At 40.9% G+C, this 25,280-nt stretch overlaps 1 protein-coding gene across 1 annotated transcript; it reads left to right on the top strand.

Annotated features, from left to right (window-relative positions):
* The first annotated feature begins 6,162 nt into the window (after positions 1 to 6,162).
* On the top strand, positions 6,163 to 16,766 carry LOC140104144 (parapinopsin-like). Its single transcript, XM_072127532.1, has 4 exons — positions 6,163 to 6,516; positions 8,955 to 9,283; positions 15,840 to 16,082; positions 16,181 to 16,766. Exons 1-4 carry the CDS (start codon positions 6,171 to 6,173, stop codon positions 16,316 to 16,318), a joined length of 1,056 nt encoding a protein of 351 aa, XP_071983633.1. The 5' UTR covers positions 6,163 to 6,170; the 3' UTR covers positions 16,319 to 16,766.
* The last annotated feature ends 8,514 nt before the right edge of the window (positions 16,767 to 25,280 follow it).

The following is a 25,280-nucleotide window of genomic DNA, read 5'->3' on the forward strand; positions in this document are numbered from 1 at the left end:
GGAAGTGTATATAAACCCTGTACCCTGATAACCAAAGCACATTGTCAGCATGGAGCAGCTCACAGGGATTATAATGTGTCTGCGTAGAGAGTCCCTGTTTTGCACTGACCCTCTATGAGTGTTAGGAGCTAAACAGCAATAAAATTGAGTAAAATTATAAAGTAAGGGGTTACAAATTATCTTTATTGTGTAAACATCACTAGGCGATTGAAATTTGAGAATTCTCTTTCATGGGCAAACCCCTTTAAGCAGAAGTTGCATTTAGTACTTTTAGGTGATATGTCTTCTCCTTTGGGTTCAGAAGTGTATGCCGACTTCTCCTGTTCATGACTTACTGCTGCAAAGCTTTTGACTGCATGTCTTCAGCAATGTCACAGGTACTCTCGTGACCCACGAATCGGGTCACGGGCACACCCATGCTCCTCCGTGTGCTTTGCGGCGGACTATGGTGAAAACCGTGTACCAGGTATCGGCTCCAAGATGTCGCTTACGTCATCATCCACGGTGGTCCAGAGGATCCACTACCACTGATCCTGACAAGCACCTTACATCTCTACACTGTACCACTAAAAATACCTCAGTCACTTAAAGTCACCTGGAAACTGTGCTCCTAAATAATATATACCCCTCCCAACAAAACTGACGATACTATGTTCCCATGCATATATCAAAATTTACATTGCAACTGCCCAATATGTTACTATAATATTGCCCCTAAATAAATAATACTGTTCCCCTAATAAATTAAATTATTTTAGATGTCTCTCCCTTTAGTTATTTTACCTATTTATTACCCCTCTAATGCCTAATAAATAATTTTATACAAAATGCCCCAATACATTTCTATACATGGTGTCCTTATTATTATGCATAGAATCCCCTCCAAACGATACATTTATAAAATGTGACTCCTATTTATTCGGAATACGCTTGATGTATCCGATGCGACAAGGGGGGATGCCGGGGTATGATAAGTCCCCCCATAAATACATTTCCTCTCATAGTTCCTTATTAATTAAAGGTCTCTCTTGGCAAACTTGGCTTAAAAACCAGAGTGAATGCAGTAAGATGTATAATTCCAGTACAATACACCATATTTATACGACATAATTCAGAGAAGGTCATTTCCTGATAACTGGGAAAGTGTAAGAGGATGTAGTTACTATATGTAATTATTATAATGTCATTATAACACCTCTAGCCTACATGAGTTACACAATCTCCTCACAGGTCAGTGTGTCATTAGGTGGCAGAAAACACCATGGGGCACATTTAGGTCCTTGCGCCAGTTTCCTGGCGTTCTTAGTAAATGTGCCCCAATGGATTTAATAACAATGTAACATTTACCATTTTCTTCTTTGCCCCCCTAAGACATGTTATAGTAACCCACTGTTATAATAATGATCCAGTATATATCACAAAGGCACAGCATCTCTCTCAACCCCCTCCTTCAAGGAGGGGTGGTTAATGATGTAGCAGAGCTAAATCACACATAGCCCCTGTCTGTCTCTAAACCTACTCCACACCTCTCCTTCAGGAATTCTCTTCAGCAGCAACTAACAAACAACAAGTATAATTACACAGATCTCCAATACCTAACAATATCTGTATGGTCCCTTTTCTTAGTGGAGACAATCTGTTTACAACAGGATTCTATGTCAATTTATGGCATAAAAAACTGTCTTAAATTCCTTGCCTTCATTTAGGGTTTTAGACAGCTTTTAGACACTTTTATGGCTGAAACTCCAAATGGATGTGGCTACTTTTAGACACTGTTTATAAAATCTGCTCCAATGTACCCTGTGCTTCCAAACTTTTTGAGATTGTCATGTTGCTCCTTTTAATGCAATGTCAGTAATCACTCAGCCAGTGACAGGGGTAAATAGATAGAAACATGTATAGAGCAGTATTCACACGAGAAGTTTTTTGAATTTTGACTTTAGAAACCAGAAACCGTTTTGCTTGTTTTTATGAATGCGATCACTAAAAATGTCATTGATAAAGTGTTTTTTTTTAGCTGGAACCTACTTTTGTAAATGTTAGGCTACATTTACATGGATGTATGGGGGACGTATATATGGCCACAAGCTTGCAGCCGTACATACGTCCTCCATAGACGGCAATAGGCACACGTAGCCATACGGTGCCGCTCCGTACAATGGGAAAAGATAGAACATGCCCTATCTTTCCCCATGTGCACAGGTGTACACTGTGCATCTCTATGGAGAGGGCTCAACCCTCCTCGGCAGGGTGCCAGACGTATGCAGCCGGGCTGGAAGTGGACTGTGATTTGTTGCTTTGGTTAACCAAGACAGTTTTTGCATTTGTTAGGCCTTGTTATCATGATATCTCTCTCTATTGAAAAAAGATAGAGCTTTTTGACGGGAAGGTTGTGGAGCACTCAACCCTCCATCTCTCCGTTGAACGTATGATATGCTCGAGCCCTGACCCGGGGGTAGCATTCATTTGTATTAAAGAAGCCTTGTACCTATAGCTTTCATCACACAGGGGGCTCCCGAAATAAAAACTATAAAAGCTATAAACAACATCCTTCAGCAAGTTCTATTTCCAGTGAATATATATAAATGTGTGATCTGTAAGACTACAGCGGACGCAATCAGATGTACAATTCCAGTACAATACACCATATGTATACAACATAATACAGAGAAGGTCATTTCCTGATAAGTGGGTAAGGGTAAGAGGATGTAGTTACTATATGTAATTATTATAATGTCATTATAACACCTCTAACCTACATGAGTTACACAATCTCCTTACAGGTCAGTGTGTCATTAGGTGGCAGAAAACACATTATATCTGTATAAAGCAGCATCGCTAGATTATAAATGTAAGCCTCTCAGTGCTGTATTACCAACTATATATGTACAGAGAGGTAAGAGGGCTCCCGTTAATATGAAAAGGGAATTTATTGTACCTCCACATGCCAAATGTATGTTAGTTTGAAATTATCCAGGAGATTAGGTGAGTATAATGATGTTCCGTCAAAAAATTACACTGTAAAACGCTCAATTATAGAACTGCCTAATTGTGAATTCATTTTCCACTTTCCCTACTTCTTGGAAATTGCTATTCAAACCACTGGCCTTAATGAATTCCCCCCATTGTGGGAATCTTAAAAGGGGTTCCTACTGAGAACTATGCTCCAAAAAGTGCTACATGGTGGGCAGGGCCGGCTCCAGGTTTCAGTGGGCACCTGGGCAAAAGAGCCTCAGTGGGCCCCTAAGTAGTGAAATGTGGTGGCATTAAAAACGCTGAATCTTAAGATACAAATATTGATATACAACACCCCCCCCCCCATCCCCCACGGCTCCATTAATTAAGTATATACAGCCCCTGGTCCATTAATTATGTATATACAGCCCCCACAGGGTCCATTAGTATACAGCACCCCAGGCTTCATTAATTAAGTATATAAAGCCCTCCAGGCTCCATTAATTAATATACACCCCCGAAGCTCCATTAATTAATATACACCCCCGAAGCTCCATTAATTAATATACACCCTCCAGGCTCCATTAATTAATTAATATATAACCCCCGGGATCCATTAATTAATATACACCCCCGGGCTCCATTAATCAATGAGTATATACCCCCCAGGTTCCATTCATTAATATATACCCCCCAGGCTCCATTTATTAATATATAACCCCACCAGGGTCCATTAATTAATATATAACCCCCCCCCCGGGTCCATTAATTAATATATAACCCCCCCAGGGTCCATTCATTAATATATACCCCCCCCCCAGGGTCCATTAATTAATATATACCCCCTTGAGGCTTCATTAATTAATATATACCCCCAGGGTCCATTAATTAATATATACCCCCCCCCAGGGTCCATTAATTAATATATACCTCCTTGAGGCTTCATTAATTAATATATACCCCCCAGGGTCCATTAATTAATATATACCCCCCTCCCCAGGGTCCATTAATTAATATATACCCCCACCCCAGGGTCCATTAATTAATATATACCCCCTTGAGGCTTCATTAATTAATGTATACCCCCAGGGTCCATCAATTAATATATACCCCCTTCCCAGCCTCCATTAATTAATTAAATACACATTATTAGTGGCCAGAAAAAAAAATAAACGCTAACTTACCTCAAGGGCTGCATGCGATTTTTTCTTCATCTCTTCTGGGGCTCGCCGCTCTTCTGCCACATCTTCAGCACAGCGTCTACTGTGCAGCAGCAGGGACGCTGGCGGCGTGAAGTTATCACGTCCAGCGTCCTGCACAGCAATAGGCGCTGTGCAGCAGAAATACATCGGTGACGCCGATGCATCTATGTTCTGTGACTGCCCTCTTGCGGTGCCGCCCCCTGTCAGCCGCGCCGGCAGTGTGAATGAAGCGCTTCTCGCGCTTCTCTCAATTACATCGGCAACAAGCATGCCGATGTAATTGAGTATGCTTGAATTGGCAGTGTGTGCTGTGGGCCCCTCTGAGACCTCTGGGGCCCCGGCACTTGCCCGGGTAAGCCGGGTGCTGGCGCCAGCCATGATTGTGGGATAAGGAAAAGTTCTGCTCATAGATAGGAAGTTTCCATATACAATAATGGAAGGAATTGAGACAATTTAGTATTTTACTGCAGGGGTCTTCTTACAGGGGTGGCCTAATAGATGATCTCCTATCTATTATTTATCAGTCAGTCTTCTATCTCTCTTCTACTGTATCTATGTCTCTATATATCTATGTATCTATATATCTACCTATCTATCTCCTATCTATCTATCTATCTCATATCTATCTATCTCCTATCTATCTATCTATCTATCTATCTATCTATCTGTCCAAAAATAGGCAGCACTCGCAGGTAAGGTGAAAAAATCAAGCAGTGAAACTTTATTCCATTTGCGACGTTTCAGTGGTAGCACCCACCTTTTTCAAGCACCTTTTTCATCGTGCTTGAAAAAGGTGGGTGCCACCACCAAAACGTCGCATATAGAATAAAGTTTCACTGCTTGATTTTTTTCAACTTACCTGCGAGTGCTGCCTATTTTTGGACTTAGTTGTGGAGATCTGTTGCCACGGATCATACAGCCTTGCACCAACCTTCTCCGTGATTGTGCTGCTCTGGTTTTTTCTATATTTTTATCTATCTATCTATCTATCTATCTATCTATCTATCTATCTATCTTGTATCTCTCTTTACTATATCTATCTTTTATATCTATCTTTTTATATCTCTCTAGCTATCTATGTATAATCTACAATCTATAATCTATTATAAATCTATATCATCTTTCATATTTATCTTCTATCATCTTTCTATCTCCTATACAATTCTCCTACAGTCCCATATTACACTTTGCCTTACCATACTACTGTCTGTAACTACACAGTGTTATTATTGTACAGGGCTAAAAAAGCCTCTTATAGTGACTGTTTATAAAATAGTTTTATTTTGGGGCGCCACTTTCAGTTTTCCAGGGCCCCAATTAGTCTAAAACCCACCCTGCTCTCTGTGATATAATGATTTGTGCACCTGTGGGACATCACATGACCAGGGACCGGTTTATATCCACAAAATCTAAACAATGAAGTTTCCTATAGAATGACAGCAAGCAGAAGAATTGATACTGTTAAAATGTTTATTCCAAGTTTTTACCGAAAGTGAACAACCCTTTAAGTGGTTGATATTGTATTGAATTGTTTTCTTTTAAAAAATGGACTAAGTGTTTAGGTAATGATAGACAGATCTGGATATGTAAAAATCCATAATTACTGGAGTCTGATATAGATTACAAACGATAATACATAGAAATTTAATAGTAATTAGTATATAATGATTGTGTGCACTCATACCAAATGTGGGTTAGAAAATGTAACTGTCTCCATTCATTTCGATTAAATTTTCCCTGTTTATGTTGATAAAAGTGATAAATTCATACATCCAGGTACAAATCTTCCAATGTGTTAGACTAATGAAAAATGTAATGAGAAAGTGGAATTATGTATAACAAATCCGGATCTTGGGATTTAAGAGTAGGATAATCTGCGTCATATCATTTGTTGTTAATATCACCGGATCCTTTACATCTTAAAGAATAAAACCATGATCAGTCAGAACTAGTGAGACATACAGGAGGAAAGGAACTGGGCTTTGAATCCCACTCAACTAGTTCAGTCTCAAGATGGAAGTGGTTCCAGAAGATGTCCTACAACCACTCATGAACTTCAACAATACAGGAAACCAGGTGGTGAAGGTCTACATGCCAAGGATCGGTTATACCATCTTGGCCATAATAATGGCCATATTTTGCACTGCTTCTATTATCCTCAATGTTACAGTCATTATAGTGACTATTAAATATCGCCAGCTACGACATCCAATCAACTATTCCTTAGTCAACCTCGCAGTCGCTGACCTTGGTGTCACCATCTTGGGAGGTCTTCTAACTGTGGAAACCAATGCTGTTGGCTACTTCAACCTTGGAAGAGTTGGCTGCGTCATAGAAGGGTTTGCTGTGGCCTTTTTCGGTGAGTTGCTAGATCATTATATCATATATATTTGTATATTGTGGCCTGCAGGGAGTAGATACAACCAAACCATCCCCATACTTGGGCAACGTTGGGTTCTGAAGGTACTGGTTGCTTTTCACATGGCTTCTAGTTGGAAGGTATCTATAGGCAAATCAATGTAGGATCTGGGTTATCCTCCTTGTGTAAGCTCCTGAGACTTGACACATGTTCTCCAATGTTGGATAACTTTTGGCTGCTTTTCCCCTTTTTATACTATTTTGTTTTTGGCAAATCTAATTGCACGCAATGGGGGATATTTCATCTTATTTTCTTAAAACATCTATAAAACATTCCAAATTTTAAAGCTGTAGCTTTGTGATATTCTCCATTTCTCATGTGCTGAACTCATTGAATAATCCCATTAATTCGCATAAAAAAATCATTCAGACGCTTCCTTTATGGTAAACATAGATAGTGTTATTAAATTCAGCATAATGTTCCCCATCAGTACAGAGTTAATAAGAAGTAACCTTTTCACTCATTTGTTCTTCAAGACTGACGATAAGGAAAGTTAATTTGATTTTGAGCTTAGTGTGACACATATCTTTCATTTTACAAGACGTAAATTCATTTTATAAAGCCATTACCTTTTCCGGGCTGGAATTTTGAGCAGTCCTTCTTGTGGCTTAGTATGCAGGAGCTAGGCCCGATCCCCCTAGTCTCCATGCTATAAATATGCTCCAGGGACCATTAGACATAAACTGAAGGTATAAAACTGGAATGGTTACAAGAGGACCATCTACTTTAGACGACACGTTTCTTGGCCGTCTCCATAAATCATATACTGTACTGTAGTTCTGTCCAGCTGATCCGCAGAGCGATAAATTCAGGCATCCGTTCTGCTTAATATACCATTAAATAAAGTCTCACGTGAAAATAGAGAACATACATCTACAGTAGGTACGTCACGTATTGACACGCCATTAAAAAAAAATCACCCATCGTTGTGAGTTATTGGTACATTAGGAATCCTATGGTCCTCGTAATGTTCGATGTAAAATTCCAGAGTGGACTGGAATTATACAACCTGTCATTGTCCAACACAAGTTCCTATAAAGGTTCTTAAAAATGGGCAGATTTATTATGGAGGTTACAGCATAAAATGTGCCAAAAGGTGGGTCAAAGTATCATAGTAGATAAAGATGAAAGACAACGTCAGTCCAACAAGTCCAACGAAAACATTGCTGATCCCGATTAAGGAAAAAAACCCTATAAGACAGATGTCAGTTGGCCCTTCATGGAAAGATTCCTACTCACAATTTTGGCTCATCTTGAAGCAAGTCAAATTTTACCAATTCCAGTGCATTTTCATGCTGCCATGTTTAAGTTTTAAGTTTACTTTAGTTTACCTATTTCTAAATGTTGGTCAATGTTATAATTACTCATATTAGATTTGATAAAATATTACATAGTACTGTTGAAAGAAGATATATGCCCATTAAATTAAACCGAGGAAAGGCAGTGCTCTGATTCTACCTCCAAAGCACTTGAAGTCCAGTAAATCTGGTGGAACTGCCCATTTTACGGTGGACTTTTTCTGGCCCTGTATCTTTTCCAGCCCAGGAAGCATAAACTTGAAAGGAATATCTTTGAATGTCAGTGGCTTTCCTTGCACATTGAAGACCTTTGGTTAGTATGCAGTCAACCAAATACAGTGGGCCAACTGATTTGTGTTATAAACATTTACTAAACAGTCTAAAGATGCACCAAATTTTCTTCCTGTGTCAACAACTTTGATAAAACGGATACATTTTGATACTTAGGCCCTTTGCACATGAGTGTATGTCTGGAACGTCCGGCTGAAAAGCTGAGCAAACGGAACTGAGCTCAGCATTTGTTAGTTCAGCTGCGGTTGTCATAGTTTGGGCTGGACGTTCCAGTCAACACATGCCTCGAGTGTGATGCATAGAGCCTTAGGGGCATATTTATCATACGCTGGCACTCATGCACCAGCGTATGATAGCCCCGCCGCTGTATTTTCGCAGCGGCATACATAATACATGAAAAATTGCCGGCGGCAGCAAGTGCGCGGGGACAGTGACGTCCGACGCCGGCACACTTCTGGCCAGCTGAGCGGAGGACCAGCCCCCCCTTCACGCCCCTTCATGCCCCACTGGTGTGAAGGTGGTGGATAGGGGCAAATAATCGTAAGTGCTAGCAATGAGCAAGCATTTGCGATTATTTCAGGGCCTGATGAATATGCCCCTTAGTCTGCACTGTCAAATTAGTTGATCTGCCACATTATTTACACTGGTATCTCTTTCACATATATATTATGGCACTCAACAGGAAGGATGTATGATAACCAGGCAAATTCTTGGCATCAAGCATTTCAGCTGTCAATCCTAGTTCACACATAAATCCATATTTATGTATCACTGCTTTTTTTTTTACAGGAATCGCAGGCCTTTGCACAATCGCAGTTATAGCTGTGGATCGTGTCTTTGTTGTATGTAAGCCCATGGGGACCCTAACGTTTACCCCAAGGCAGGCCTTGGCGGGCATAGCAGTCTCCTGGATTTGGTCCCTCATATGGAATACTCCCCCTCTCTTTGGTTGGGGCAGCTATCAACTGGAAGGAGTGGAAACGTCCTGCGCCCCTGACTGGTACAGCACCGACCCCGTCAACATGTCCTACATCATAAGCTACTTCTGTTTTTGCTTTGCAATCCCATTCCTGATCATCGTGTTCTCCTATGGATACCTCATGTGGACTCTCCGGCAGGTAATCATAACTAACATTTGACGAATTTTACAGTAATCTACATTGCGCTATTTTCCTAAAAGGTTGCAACAATAGTATGTTAGCCCTTGATTCAGACAATTCCCCGGGTCAATATATTGTTTAAAATGTCCCATTGTTCAAACCACCATCTGAGCATACACACTCACCTACTAAAAGTAATAAAGAGGTTTTTTTGGACCACATTTACTATCCTTGCACAATATGGTATAGGGGCACTATCAGGGACCAAGGCATGGATCCTCTACACCCGGCATCAGATCTCAGCTAAGCTATTAGATAAGCATTTTGCAGTGTGCCGGCAGAGAAGGAGTTAAAAAAGTTAAAAATATTTTAGGAAAAGAGCAAGAAAGATGGAAAATAACATTAACATCATGGGTGAACTGTGACAGAGAGAAAATACCTGACAGAATATGAGTAGAGTTGAAAGGGAATGAAAGGTAATAATTACGGCGTGAAGATAACTCGGAGAGATTTGAGGCCTTGTCTGTGTCTTTCCAGTTTAATTTTCACTTATGAAATTTGTACTATAAGTGGGAACAATCTCAACAATGAAACTTTTCTGTAGTGTATATTAGAAGTACTCCAAAGGTGGCAGAAGGTTGTGTATAGTGGCTACAAATGCAATCTTCTCCTGACTGGTTTTGTTACTTATATAGAGGGTCACCGGGGGGGGGGGGGGGCTTATACAGGTATATGCTGGTGCCACTGAGGGGGCATTATATGGTGTGGTGGAGCGTTGGAGTCATTATACAGTATGAGGGGGTGTGGTGTAACATTTGGGTCATTATACAGTGATGGGACATGATACAGAGTGTGGGGCCCCTCAAATACTCCATTATGGCTACCTATTGTGGTAAGAGAAGGCAGGAGGCATTAGGAAATTCTCCAAGTTACATATGTTACCTGGAAACTGCCCAGCTAGTGAACATCTTTAGCATTTACAGTCCTCTGTAAAGTGGATATCTCATAAAGTTGTGGGTTCAACAATATCTAACCCTTATGCCAACCCTACTTTACATTTTGTTTGTTGGATGTTAACACTGTTGGATTTCCTAACCTACATTACCGTTGATGTATTATTTACCTCTGAATAATATTTTGTATATATTGTATATTATGTTTGGTTTGTGTTATGTTTTTTACTTTTGTATAAAATAAAAGATCTACGGTATAAACACCTATTGGCACCCTATCAGGCTTTGGCTGCTCTCACATCACATGTATGCCGACCGTAGCTGGACAAGCATATGGCTGTGTGTTGGAAAGGAGGAGGAATGAGCGGTGCTCACCCTTCCCCTCTCCATATGAAACAGCGCCGCATGGCTGTAAACATGGAGGAAGATCGAGCATGCTCTATCTTTGCGCAGTGTACGATACCGCCGTCAGGTCGCCATAGGCGTATATGGGACTTGGCTTCATATTTGCATATAATAATACAAAACGCAGTGTGAAACATCCTTTACCTTAACCATGTGCAACATTCATCACCAGGGCCTAGCATTTCTTTGGTGGTTGTAAACATCAGGGTCCCAGAATACCGGAGTGACTGGCTTATGCGGCCTTGGGCACACTATGGTCACAGTGCTTGGTATTGGGACCAGAGGACAGGCCTACAGCCTGGCAGGTCTCCAGCAGGTGGTGTGTGCAAGAATAATGGAGGGAGAGGCTGATCAAAGAGGTATATCCCTGGGGCAACCCCTGAGGTGTGTAGGCAGGCCCCTAGTACAAGATAGGTTCTGTAGGTTTGTTCTTAAGTTGAATTTGTATGTAAGTCGGAACTGTATATTTTATAATTGTAGCTTCAGATAAATTTTTTTTGGTCTCTGTGACAATTGGATTTTAAAAATGTTGGATTGTCATAAGAACCAGGATTAACAATAAAGCTTAAAGGAAACCTACCATTTCAAATGGTAGGTGTAAGCTGTAAGTACCGAGCACCAGCTCAGGGTGAGCTGGTGCTGGTGCTTACTTTTGTTAGTGCGCGCGTCTACATAGGAAATGCCGGAGACGTTTCACGCACACATGCACGTTTTTTTTAACGCACGTTTAAATCTCGGCATGCTCTACTTTTGCAAGTCACGCGCGTTAAAAACGCACCATACAAGTCTATAGAGATGCATCAAAAACGCATTGCACTCTGAGACACTTTTCACGCATCAATTGCCATAGAAAAGATAGAGCTCAGTCCCGAGTTCATTTCATGCGCATTTTCTGCGCGTGAAAAACGCATTGAAATTGCATTGAAAACGCGCGTGAAAAACTGAGACACTGAACAAACTCTGACTGAAAACTGATTGCACTCTGATGAAAAATGTGCGTTTTTCACTGACCAAACCCTGATCGCACAATGATCAAACTCTGACGTGATCTGCAACGCAAGTGTGGAAGGGGCCTTATGCAGGTACTATGTTCAGCACCATAGACAACACGTTACATAGCTGTGCATCATAGGGAACGTTCACGGTTGTTGTTGAAGCTTTCTGTGTTGATAGAACCACAAAAGATTTTGTAAATTCTATCCATGCAATTGATTTCTGAGACAGTACTGATCTTCTTTGTTAGATATGTTAGATCTCCACTTTCCCATAGGAAGAACTTGCCCTTGATCTAATATGATGGTATTCAAAATGGCGGCCCTTTCACCTATTACTGGCTGAGGTATCCACATATGTCATTTACCCTTCAGTTTCTGAAATAGAAGGCTGTCCTGAGACTTCTGACCTTCCTGTATGTATATATATATATATATATATATTATGATCATCCATGTTCCAGCCTGACACTTTCTACATAAATAATCCAGCGAGATGTGAAGCTCCATCCATCTCAGATCCGCTGTAGCTGTGAAGCACATTAAACTTTGGTGAAGTTGTGTTTTATGTATGTAATTACCGCTATGGGTGCAATACACAAAAAATTAAGATGAAGGAGCGAATAATGCTCATTATTTGCAGCAACATGGTTACTTTAATAAATTACTCGAAATTGCAAATGCGCCGTTTTAATTACCATCCCTATGTTTTTAAATGGCAATGATTCTGCTTCTCATAGCCGAACGTTTATCCCGTTTTCCCATAAAAGGCACATTAATCCATGTCTCCTTCAGAAATGTAAATGAATGGTTGCTGATTTAATACAAGTCTGTGTTATGGAAGCATTTAGCCGGCGCCAGGGGTACGCTATCAGGGTTACACTTGTTAAAATGGCTTCTATTTAAACGTTCCCTGAGGTAAAACATAACTGCGAACCAAAAAAATGTCTTCTAATCTAATCCAATCATCCGGCTTTACTGGAGGAAACTCTGTGTGAACTAATGACAAGTGAGAGGAGGTAATTACTCTAAGACCATTAATTGTAGCTGGAACTGAAATATGTAAATGTTATATGGTGTGGAAAGTAATACGTTTAATACACCATCTTAAGACGCTGTCGTTTCATTTCCCTCAGTTTGTTTTTTTATGTATGGTACAAAATATGTTGTATATTTTGGCTATTGAGGCTTCTGTCTTTATATTTTATAGTTTCCTTCTAAAAATCTAGAACTTTTCTCTCACGAGATGTGGGAAAGTTAATTTACGAGTCACTCATTGGTATCTGGAATAGCCACCATTTTATATTGTAATGAAGGAGGGAGTACTACTGTGGGGAAGATGGACGCAACTTTATGTTATGAGACAACGGCCACATTTAAAGGGGTTTGTCTTCTTTTAGCAATTATCGCTTGTGTAATGAAAAGTTATACAATTTTTCAATATACTTTCTGAATCAATTCCGCACAGTTTTTCTAGACTGGAGGGCATGCAACAGAACACCTTAGGTAAACCACCTGTAAGGGCACTTTAATTGTTTAACCATAACACAAATCAGTAAAATGTAACTTCCAAAATATGACAGACACTTCTTGCTGGGTGGAAAATTAGGTCACAGCTTTATTTATTTTATATATTAACCCGTAATATCCAAAATCAGGCACTTGGAATAGAATCACACATTTTTGAGCTCTGGAAGCTGTATGCCAGCTGGACTCCCAGCTGCCAAGTCGGCCAACCGAGCAATCACCATCTCAAATCTTCCACCATTCTGCCTGCTGTGACTTGAAATTAACTAAAAATACAAAGGTAAAATATTACAAAATTACACAACATCTTAATAACATAGGGAGGGAGGGAGGGAGGGAGGGAGGGACAGCTTGAGTGTCGCCTAAAAGAGGGAGATATCCTTGAGTGATCAGTCATATATATACCCTCTGGTCCTGTAGGAGGGGAGGACATTATGAGGTAAGCAACAGGGGAGGAGTGAGAGCACATCTTAAAGGCACAGATCACCAACCCTATTAAAGTGCAATAGTATCCAAACTTTTACCCCTTTGCATCTAATAACATCAGCCCCCAGTCTAGGGGTACCTTCCTTAAACAGTCAGGTGTACCCCACAGATCTCTGCTTGCTGTTGTTCTATAGGAAGCTTTATTGTTTACTTCCTGTGGATAATTACAGGTCCCTGATCATGTAATGTCACACAGGTGCATGACTCGTAACAATACACAGCTCTGATTAATGAGCTCTGATATAATGAGCCGTGCACCTGTGTGACATCACATGACCAGGGACCAGTGTTTAACCACAGGAAGTAATAAAATGAATCTTCCAGTTGAATGACAGCAAGCAGAGATCTAGAAAACAAATGAATTGATACAGAAAGTATATTGGAAAATTGAATAACACATCAATTATTTGCTTAAAGTGCACAGTCCCTATTAAGGCCTGACCAGCTAACATACAATACGTTATTGGTTTAGGTCTATAAGACTGACAGCAATACATGTGTATATATAGTACAGTATTGCCTTTCCCTTTCCTAAAGAAACACTCTTCTAGAGCATCTAGATGGAAATAATAAGATATGCTCATAAAAATATCATTCCTTAAAGGGCAACTGTGATACCACTAAACCACCAGCCCTCTCAGGTAGTGTATCAGGGGGCTAAATGTCTCTCTTCCCTCATTAATCTATCTATAAAATAAACTCACATCCAAAATCATTTGGAAATGAACTGAGAAGAGTCACTTTTTGCCTTAGATGAGCCACTTTTAGAAGCTGAAGGGTTTTAAACGCCCCTTGTTCTGGGCTCTTGTAAATATTCAAATCTCATATTTCTACACACATCATTTTGGGTGTATGTGAAATAGTACTGGAGATATTTGCAGTGAAAGATATATACTGTACATACTCGAGTATAAGCTGCGGCGATGCACTCTGCCGGCCGGCGCACACACTATGATGCGGCCACTGATGACGTCATCGCATGGCTGCGTCTGTGCCGCTTGTTACAGCGGACAGAAGACAGAAGAGGAGCCGGAGGGACCGGAGCATCACGGAGAAGACAGAAGAGGAGCCGCGCCGTAAGGTGAGTATGTAAGTTTATTTTTTTGTTATTGAGTTATGTATAAGCACATTGTGCTGAAAAACTCAGCTTATACCCGAGCTATATACGGTAAATATAAATAAATAAAATATAAATAAAGGAATTATAATTATTATATTATAAAAAGAAATAGCTAAGAACTGGACCTTTATCTGTAGCTTACATTCCCACCTAGGTCTTTAACCTGTATGTCCACTTCTATAACTCATAGAACAACAATGAGGCTTGGTTTTCCTTATGCCACCCTGGAAAACTTTGCATATTTTCCCAGAATCCCCCTAGTGAAGTATCCATGGCTATTAAGGCCTACATAGTGGCCTTAATTGGCAGTCTCCATAAGGAGAACTCTTACTTTCCGACCCCAGAATCACAATGATACATTTTCAAAGGTGAGATTCTTCCAATCTCATCTGAAAAGGCAAAAAGTGACTCTTCTCAGCTCATTTGCATATGGCTTTGCAGTTGATTTTTATAGCTAAACTGGTGAATTGTAACATAAAAGAGGGAATTATAGAAACTGCATTCCATACCCTACCTGAGTGGGCTGGTAGTATAGTGGGGTAAAAGCAGGTTAGAGAGTCCCTTCAACCACTGAGATTAATAGAATCACATTTGTATTCTAGAATAGCTTTTTCTTAAATGAATGAGGCTAAGCTTCAATTATCAGACCATAGACAACTCAGGCACTAATTCTGAACAGAATTATCCTAGACAATGTGGTTGTATAGTAGTGGTAGGGTTTATCCAGACTGTAAACTTATCTGAACAAGGTTTTTGAGTTGGTTTTGAGGGTTTTAAAGTTGGAGGACAGCCTCCATCGATGCATTGGTGCTGGGAGTTGTGCATTATAGAGAATTTATGATAGAAGGTAGGAGACAAGAGGAGACCAGAGACGGAGTCTTGTGAAAACTGGAGATTACGGGTAGAAGGGTTTTAAGAGATTAGGGTGGAGATGAATTAAAACCTTAAAGGGGTTTTCCCACAAAGGACCCCTCGTTGCTCCATCAGCACTGAGACCCCCACCGAACAGCAAGTTCTTTGGGAAAACCCCTTTAATTAATTCATAGTTTTAAAATAATTACTGAACTATTATATTCTGCATTTCTCTATAGGTGGCCAAACTCGGAGTAGCAGAAGGAGGAACGACCAGCAAAGCCGAGGTACAAGTCTCCCGCATGGTCCTAGTGATGATCATGGCGTTCCTCATCTGCTGGCTCCCCTATGCTGCCTTTGCTATGACGGTTGTGGCGAACCCCGGCATGTATATTAACCCTATAATAGCCACTGTACCTATGTATATGACCAAAACCAGCACAGTGTATAATCCAATTATATACATATTTATGAATAAGCAGGTAAGAATTGTCCGAAGCTCCAGTTTTCTAGCATTTTTTTTTTGCATTTTTATTTTACGGAACATACTAACCCGCTTTATGCTGCCTTGTCCTTGCAGTTCCAGGAATGTGTCATCCCTTTCCTATGCTGTGGAAGGAACCCATGGGCTATCGAGAAATCTGTGTCCGCAGATGAGACGATATCCACCAACACAAGCAGCTCCAGTACAAGAAAAGGCCAAGTGTCTCCTGCTTGAAATCCTGTGCATGGATAGTTGTAGAAATCTGTTTCCTATATGGTATACCCTATGTGACATGTACATGTATGTATGTAATGAACGTTTTAATATTGGGCATTTTTAAGGAGAAGCTGTAAGGACGCCAAGTACAGCGCACTCCGAACCCACAAGTAAATCAGCATTGTGTAGGGCACTTTATCAGATTTCCACGGATATATTGTTATAATACTGTTTCTCAATGATCTTTTTGTGCTAGAGAAAATGCTATTTTTATCTTTATGTAAAATCACTTCTCAGTGCACTGGGGGTGGGGCTGCTGCTTCTTCTTACTGTGCTATCCTATTCACTCCTTAAAGGGCATGTAAGGATATGTAAGGATATTACGTTATTTGCCTAAATACATCTATTAAAAGTTCTGCTCTACTTTCTTGATATGTAAAGTGAAGCCTGTTCTTTTACCTCATCAACCAGACATTCCTGTCCATAAAATGGCCGCAGATGGACGGTCATGTGATCTGTAACTGCCCATGAGCAATCGCCCTGCCTTGTAAGAGTAAGGTCCTGGCAGGGCGATTGCTCATGGACAGTTAGAGATCACATGACCCTCCATCTGTGGCTTTAATTTACATATCAAGAAATCAATAAAGTACTAGTAAAAATTTAACTGTGCCCCCACACACACTTGCATACTCATTACAAAAAACACGAGGTAAAATTGACAACCCTTTTAACACATTGACATCCCTTGCAAAAACAAAGCTCAGAAAGAAGAAGAAAATGGGAGCATTAGCAGGCATATCCCCACCATCAGTGCTCATAGAAGCCAATTGGTGATTAAAAAGTAAATTCCTCCAAATTGACAGGTGGAATGGAATTAGGAAATACATATCTTAAAAAAAAATCTTTTACAAAAGTGTTAGGGCGATGCCACACGTGGCGTTTTGAACGCATTTTTGGTCAGTTTTTAAGCAGTCCGCATGCGTTTTTGACCAGTTTGAATTGAGATAATTGGTCAAACCTGTCAAAAACGGATGCGTTCAAAACGCCACGTGTGGCATCACCCCTTACTCTGTGATTTGTGCCACGGTGCTGTTATTCCCCCTAAAAGTCAATGAATAAATTGACCACAGAGTGACTCCAGCTGGAGGTAGTCTAATATAATCCATTTAGGACTGGCAGAATCAAACTGTATAAGTACACACCCTTTAGTCAAAAAAAATAATACCACAAATATGTTAATTTCTGGCCACGCCCCAAATTTTAGCCATATTATAATAATAAAAATGATCTCAATAAAAAAAAAATATATTATCCTCATTGGGATTTGAACCCAGAACCTGCAGTGTCCATGTATAATAATGTCACAGCACCTCAACCGACTGAGCTATAACCTCAGTGATTAACAAGGGGTAGAATTTTGGTAACTAAGAACTATGACTACTGTTACACTGTGACACAGATTTAATGCTTTGGTATATAGGGAGGGATCTTCTCAGAGATTATTGTAATTATTGAGACTATTATTATTATTTTTGAGACTATTATTATTATTATGGAGATTATTATTATTATTATTATTATTATTATTATTATTATTGAGATGATTATTATTATTATGGAGATTATTATTATTATTATGGGGATGATTATTATTATTTTTACCATTATTAATAATCATCTCCATAATAATAAAATAATAAAATTTATAATAATAATAATAATAATAGTCTCAATAATTACAATAATAATCTCTGAGAAGATCCCTCTCTATATATCAGGGCAGTAAGTCTGTGTCACAGTGTAAATGGCAGATAACATGTCTTAGTTACCAGAAATCCTCAGCCTTGTATCACTGGGCTTATGGCTCAGTTAGTTAAGCTCCTGTCTATGGTGCAGAGGGTCCCAGGTTTGAATCTCAGCCTGCCCAAAACTTTATTTAATTAAATAAAGAGCTTGTGTCTGGGGAAGCCCTGGAGACCATATATGGACAGATACTGATCTGAACCTGATGACGTGGTCCCTGCTCTCCGCTAAGCCGACACTTCTCTGAAAAGGATTCCCTCCCGATGTCTGCTCTGGGGAACCCTAGGAGATGCAGTGACCATATATGGACAGATGCTGATCTGAAGCTGATGACGTGGTCCTTGCTCTCCGCTAAGCCCGACACTTCTCTGAAAAGGATTCCCTCCCGATGTCTGTAGAAGCCATTCTGTACTGTGAGTTCTGGCTTTCAAAGTATTTACTGTGGGGACACAGCGGGACCTGGGGGGAAATCCGTGACAATCTGACAACTGCCCGTGACGCGGGGCAGAGGTAAGAAAAACGGGAAAGTCCCGTCAAAATCGGGACGGTTGGGAGCTATGGAAATATTATATTTTACGACGTCAGTAGAGGGGTATGGATTAGACCAACTAACTTGAGGGGGTGAAGAGGGTGTGGTTGAAACTGGGCCCAAGAGGTGTAGGGGGGCCATAAAGGGTCAATAGTAAAATATAAACCATACATTATAGTCGGGGGCCTGGAACAGACTTTGCACTGGGGCCCAGCAGCATCATATTACACAACTGGATTAGACCCTATACAAATGTACATAGTAGAACAAGGAGCAGTCTCCAGAGATTAGATCACTGTATTTTATAAAACCAAAGTTTATTACTTCTCACTACATCTATGTAAAATAAAAGCAGTATTTTTTAAAAGAATCCTAATTTTTGATGTGATTTTGTAAAGGACTTGGCATTTCCTTTATTTATCGTGAGCAAACGTTGTAGGGAAGTCTTTTCTGCAGGAGGTGGTTGCCAATGCGCAGCCTGTCGGTTAATTTTTTATAGGACTACTGGAGATCGCAGCGGCCCATAGAGAATGAATGACACTGTATTCAGTTATGGGGTACAAGGGATCACTGGGGGGCAGTGGTTGGTTCACCATCAGATTTTTTAAAACTTGTACTTGGGAATATTAATTTAACTCACTTTTTGCACCTTTTATTAACATATCTCATGGTAATAAGTCAAATGATCATATTATCATGTAACAAAACAATCAAACAAGTTTTGTTTGGGTAAATATCTTCTTAAAGAGACCAGCATTTTATCCAATGTATCCAATAGCATTGTAGGTTTGGAGAAAAAAAAGATAAAGTTGCTTACAAATGCAAACTAATACTGAGCAAATAACAAGATTATAAAGAAGAACTACAGCAGAAAGCAAAAGTTCTACATCTAGAACTGAGCTGAGCCAAGGGCTCCCCCTACTGCCACTAGCCAGTATTGCCTATTATTTAAGATACCAAATATTTTAAGATCACAAAGTGGTTAATAATAATAATAATAATAATAATAATAAAGATAATAATAAAAATCTTTATTGATATAGCACCAACATATTCTGTTGCACTTTACAGATCATGGGGTTCAGACACAAAGGAAATAAGACATGACAGAGTAATAACAGATACAAATGAGACACGGGCTTGCAATGACTTTGAACAATTGGGGTCAAAACCCCTTTTACCGATAGCAGGGGTCACCAGGCTGCTTCCCATTCATTGTCTGGTACTGCAGCCTAGTCCCATAAGTGGACCCGTTCAGGTTTGGCATCTTGCCTCATTTAAAGGGTCAACAGCCACGATTGGTGCCATGACGGGCAGCATGTAGGCTCAGTGGTTAGCACTACAGTCTTGCAGCGCTGGGCTCCTGGGTTCAAGTCCCAACCAGGTCAACATCTCCAAAGAGTTTGTATGTTCTCTCTGTGTTTGTGTGGGTTTCCTCCAGATCCTCTGGTTTCCTCCCACATTCCAAAAACATACTGGTAGGTTGATTAGATTGTGAGCCTCATTGGGGACAGTGACGGATTTGGCAACCTCTGAGTAGTGCTGAATAATCTGTAGGCACTATATAAATAATTATTAATTATTATTATGAATGGTGCCATAGGGTGTTGCCTGTATAGGGTGAGCCTGAACTACAAGCAATGTTCTGCTCAACATTAATGACCAATACATCTGAATGTTGGTGGACAAATATCTAGTGCTCCCATAGTCCGGCTGTTCATGGCTACATTCAATGCCAAGACCAATATAGAAGAGCCAAAGGTGAATTAGCCAAAAAGAAAGTGAATGTGAAAAATTAATGTGAGCTAAGATGGAGTAACCCGGCTTGGCCACTACCAAGAATGGTGCTGTGGCTCTGTCTTAGTTTTGGGACTGGATACAGCCTATAGCTGATCAATCGGGAGCATCAGATCCCTATTGATCTTATATTGGTGATTCATTTTGATAATGTTGAATAATAGGGGTTCCAGCAGATAGACCCCAACAATCATCCTCAATATGGTCACAGAGCCATGACATAATCCTCAGGGCACCTTTATTGTGCCCCTTTTTCTCACTAACAGCCTCTATAGTTACTATTAATTTATTTTACCTTCTTTTGACTATTAAAAGAATTTAGCAAAACTTCAAAAGACAAAGTTCTGGGATGAAAACTGTATATACATTTCACAAATGTAAAATATTTCATTATAATTTATTAGAAAAAAGAAGAGAATAATCCACTTATGTAGCAGAAGGAAGCAGCCCGTTATCTGTCCTCGGAACACAGACAGCCAAAATTAATTGCATTACTTTCATGATTAAAATCTGGGGAAGGATTATAGTAATCGTGGTATTTTTAAGTCCAGATGACCTAGATTTCTAAATATCATAGATCAATGTCACGGAGTCGGAAAGGAAAGTAGATTTTTTTTTTTTTGTGGAATTTATAATGAATGCAAGTAGACTAAATAGTTTATTTAGCAGATAAAAGGGGCCTTTTTTAAACTAAAAATTGTAAAAAAATACTCATATTTTTTCAGCTGCTATGTGGTCATGTGACCATTGCATGTAAATTCAGTTACCTCACTTGGGAAACGCCCTGAACATTGGTAGCGGCCAATCACTGGTTGCTGCCGATGCTCACTCCTCCTCCCTCTTTTAGGAGAGAGGGGGAGGAGCAGGACAACGTCTCCCATAGAATGAGCTCATAATGGCTCATACATGGAGGGCCACTTCGTCATCGACTATGGCCACGTTACCAGTTATAACACAAAGGACAGGGACCGCCATTCTAGAGATGAGAATACATTTATACAACTTTCCATGGATATGCCATCATTCCGTGTGATTAGATTACCCTGTTAAATCTCTTAAATCCCTGTAAGATCATCAGCTTGGACAATCTTTTAGGTTACACTGAAGGCGGGCTCCAGGTTGCAGTAGGCCCCTGGGCGACAGAGCCTCAGTGGGCCCCTTTGCAGTGAACTCACATGGCAGCATTAAAAATTCAGAAACTAAAAGAGTGTCCTGTTCCCTAAAATATTCCTTAGTTTATCATCCCAAACAGCCCTGTCATGATTTTTTTTATATAAGCTGCCCTTCACCCCCATGGATTTCTTATGTACTGCCTTATGTAGCCCCCCCCCCCCCCCTCCCCAGCAGCTCTGGGCCCCAGCACTTGCCCAAGTATGCCCAGTGCTGGCGCTGATCTGGTTACATGCACAAGCCCGTTAATATGGGATGTGAGCTTGCCACAAAAAACCCCTGCAAAAGTTCTATTGTGCAGCCACCACATATCATAGAGCAGGTCCTATTCCTGCCCGAATTTGCAGATGCTTATTTCCCTATCTCCAACCGGCCAAAACTGCAAAGTGTGCATGGTTATGTGCATGTGACCTTACACATAGATATTGTCACACTCACATGGCAGCATTAAAAATTCAGAAACTAAAAGAGTGTCCTGTTCCCTAAAATATTTCTTAGTTTATCATCCCAAACAGCCATGTCATGATTATTTTATATAAGCCGCCCTTCACCCCCATGGATTTCTTATGTACAGCCTTATGTAGCCCCCCCCCCTCCCCAGCAGCTCTGGGCCCCAGCACTTGCCCAAGTATGCCCAGTGCTGGCGCTGATCTGGTTACATGCACAAGCCCGTTAATATGGGATGTGAGCTTGCCACAAAAAACCCCTGCAAAAGTTCTATTGTGCAGCCACCACATATCATAGAGCATATTCCTGCCCGAATTTGCAGATGCTTATTTCCCTATCTCCAACCGGCCAAAACTGCAAAGTGTGCATGGTTATGTGCATGTGACCTTACGCACAAATATTGTCCGTCCATGAGACAGTTAACTGGTGGCGAATTTCCTTTTCGGTCCACTGTAACGCTGAGGCCGTAGAAAGCCTGAGACTGCAATTGCTTTTCTTTTGCAGCTTATTGGCTTGTAAACAGGATCACAGGGCTGGTAACAAGCGCTGCCACCAAACTGCTGCCTCTGCTTTCTCTTCTTCTAAAGACGCCACTCAGTGCAGAGTATTGCGCCTCCTTATCTAATTACCGGCTTTACTGAAATTCTCCTTCAATAAACATGTTTGAGGACGTCGGCAAAGACTTTCCGATTAAAGAGCACAAAATATTTCATTTCACACTTCCTCATGTGATGCGCGTGTCCAGGGAAGATAGCGCAATCCTCAATGTGGTAATCTGCAAGAAATACATCCAGGCTGCGGCGCTGCTATAATCGGGGGGGACCTATATTACTGTGATGTGCATGGGCGCATTTAGGGTTCGTAATGTTATCACATATCTGAACACCCCAGCAAGTAATGGATGAGAGACCTATGTGTTAGGCTATTTTTGGAACATGGCCGCTATCTTGAAAGCCACCATATTAGATAATAATATAATAATAATTCTTTATTTATATAGCGCACACAGATTACGCAGCGCTGCACGAAGCATGTCAAATTGGTTCCTGTCCCCTATGGGGCTCACAATCTAAACAACCTACCAGTATGGGGGTCATTTACTAAGGGCCCGATTCGCGGTTTCCCGACGTGTTACCCGAATATTTCCGATTTGCAACGATTTTCCCTGTATTGCCCCGGGATTGTGGCGCTGGCATGCATTCGACGGAAATCGGAGGGTGTGGCCGCGCGAAGACCCAACGGATTTAGGAAAAACCGCCGCATTTAAAAAACAAAAAGTGTCGCGGGACTTGCTCTTACCTTCACTAGGAATAGGCTGGTGAACGTGAGTGCATTCCAGTGGGCCTCAGGGAACTTCTGCGCAGCAGCGCCACCTGGTGGACGTCAGAGGAACTACCTTAGTGAATCCTGGCCGGACCCGAATCCCCCGCAGAGAACGCGCCGCTGGATCGCGAATGGACCGGGTAAGTAAATCTGCCCTAGGTTTTGGAGTGTGGGTGGAAACCCACGCAAACACAGAGAGAACATACAAACTCTTTGCAGATGTTGACCTGGGTGGGTTTCGAACCGAGTACCCCAGTGCTGCAAGCAAGAAGTGCTACTCACTCAGCCACCGTGCCGCCCTATTAGATCAAAGTTTTTGTAATGGGAAGGTGGTGATGTAGCCTATCCAAAAAGACCAGATTTCAATTGCAGCAGATTTGTCATATCACTTGTGATCCAAACATTATCAACACTGCAACAACAACCGGGAATGTTCCCTGTGATGTACAGCTATTTGACGTATTGTCCATGGTGATGAACACAGAGAAGAAGGCACTAGATCTAATTGTTATGAATATACTATATTATCACATGAGAATCACTGTCTTGTGAAAGCACCCTGAGACAAGCCCAAATCCTGATAACCTGTGCCATCAACTAATACAGACAGCTTGGCTGATGAGCTAACATTTCAAAACATCTTAAGGCTGCATTAAAATGTGGTGTTTACCTTGCATTTAGAAACGTAAGGCAAAGGTTCTCAGCCCGTACGCTTGTTTGTTTCCAAAGAAGCGCATGCGCATCAGTAATGAGCACCCGCATAAGGGAACGGGCTGAGCACCACCCACAGGGGTTTGCCTTGCGTTCCTAAATGCAGGGCAAACACCATGTGTGGACACAACCTCAGCATTTGGCTTGGATATTTGTTCTCTATGATTCCACAGCTCTGTCCTAATGGGGTTCAGCTAAAAAGCTGCAAAAAAGCTAAAGAAAAGGAAGATGAATTTCGTGAAGTTATTCCCTAGGTCAGTGGTGGTGAACCTACACCATGGGTGTCAGAGATTGCACTCACTGTGGGCACCCAGGCCATCACACACCAGTTTGCTAGACATGACGCGAGACCTCCTCCTGCAGTCCGAGGCACCCCAGAATGTGCCGCAGTGTAGGGCATTTTTACTGCAACACATCCTTGGGTGTCTGACTGCAGGATGTATGAGAAGGCACAGACAGAGCTGGATTATTATTGGATTCTGTCTGTTCAGGGGACCCTGGAGGGAAGCTATAATGATACAGTGAATTTCTCCACTTTCTTTCTACTGTATTGGTGTCCTCAGGATGTCGATACAATTGAAAGCAGTGACAGAACAGGAAGCAATAAGTTACTGCTTCAATTGCTAGTTTGGCCTATTGTAATAAGTGGTTGAAGTTTGGGCCCCCCGTCATTAGAAGGTTCCCCATCATTGCATTACGTGTACTAAATGGTATTCATTGTATCACATATTATAAATTCATTAAGGTGGCCAAGTGTCACTCCTAGGGGGACATACCAAGAGCCCTTGATGAATATATGGAATGGGTTGCGACTGTGTGTGGAGGAGGCAGCAAAAACATAAAAGGTCAAATCAATCTAAAAAAAAAACAACATGTTAGGTATCGCCACGTTTCAAACTGCCCGATCTATCAAAATATAAGATGGATTAGTCATTGGATTATGGAGTGTTAAACTCCATAATTGAAAATAAACCCTAAATATCCAAATTGGCCCTCTCAGGAAGAGGAAGTTTCAGCACACAGTGGGAGGGGGAAGTGCTCCTGCACAGTGTAACAGCCTGTGAAACTAACACACAGAGGGGTGGTAACACCTCTAGCATAATTTTAAACGTTGATTTTAGAAGGAAGGAGGCCATGGACAACAAATATAAGATTATAACAGTCACTGTGCCTGGATCTATCAGAAAGTGTCCCTGGTTA

This window comes from Engystomops pustulosus, chromosome 10 (assembly GCF_040894005.1).
Source record: "Engystomops pustulosus chromosome 10, aEngPut4.maternal, whole genome shotgun sequence".
NCBI classification, from domain to species: Eukaryota; Metazoa; Chordata; class Amphibia; order Anura; family Leptodactylidae; genus Engystomops; species Engystomops pustulosus.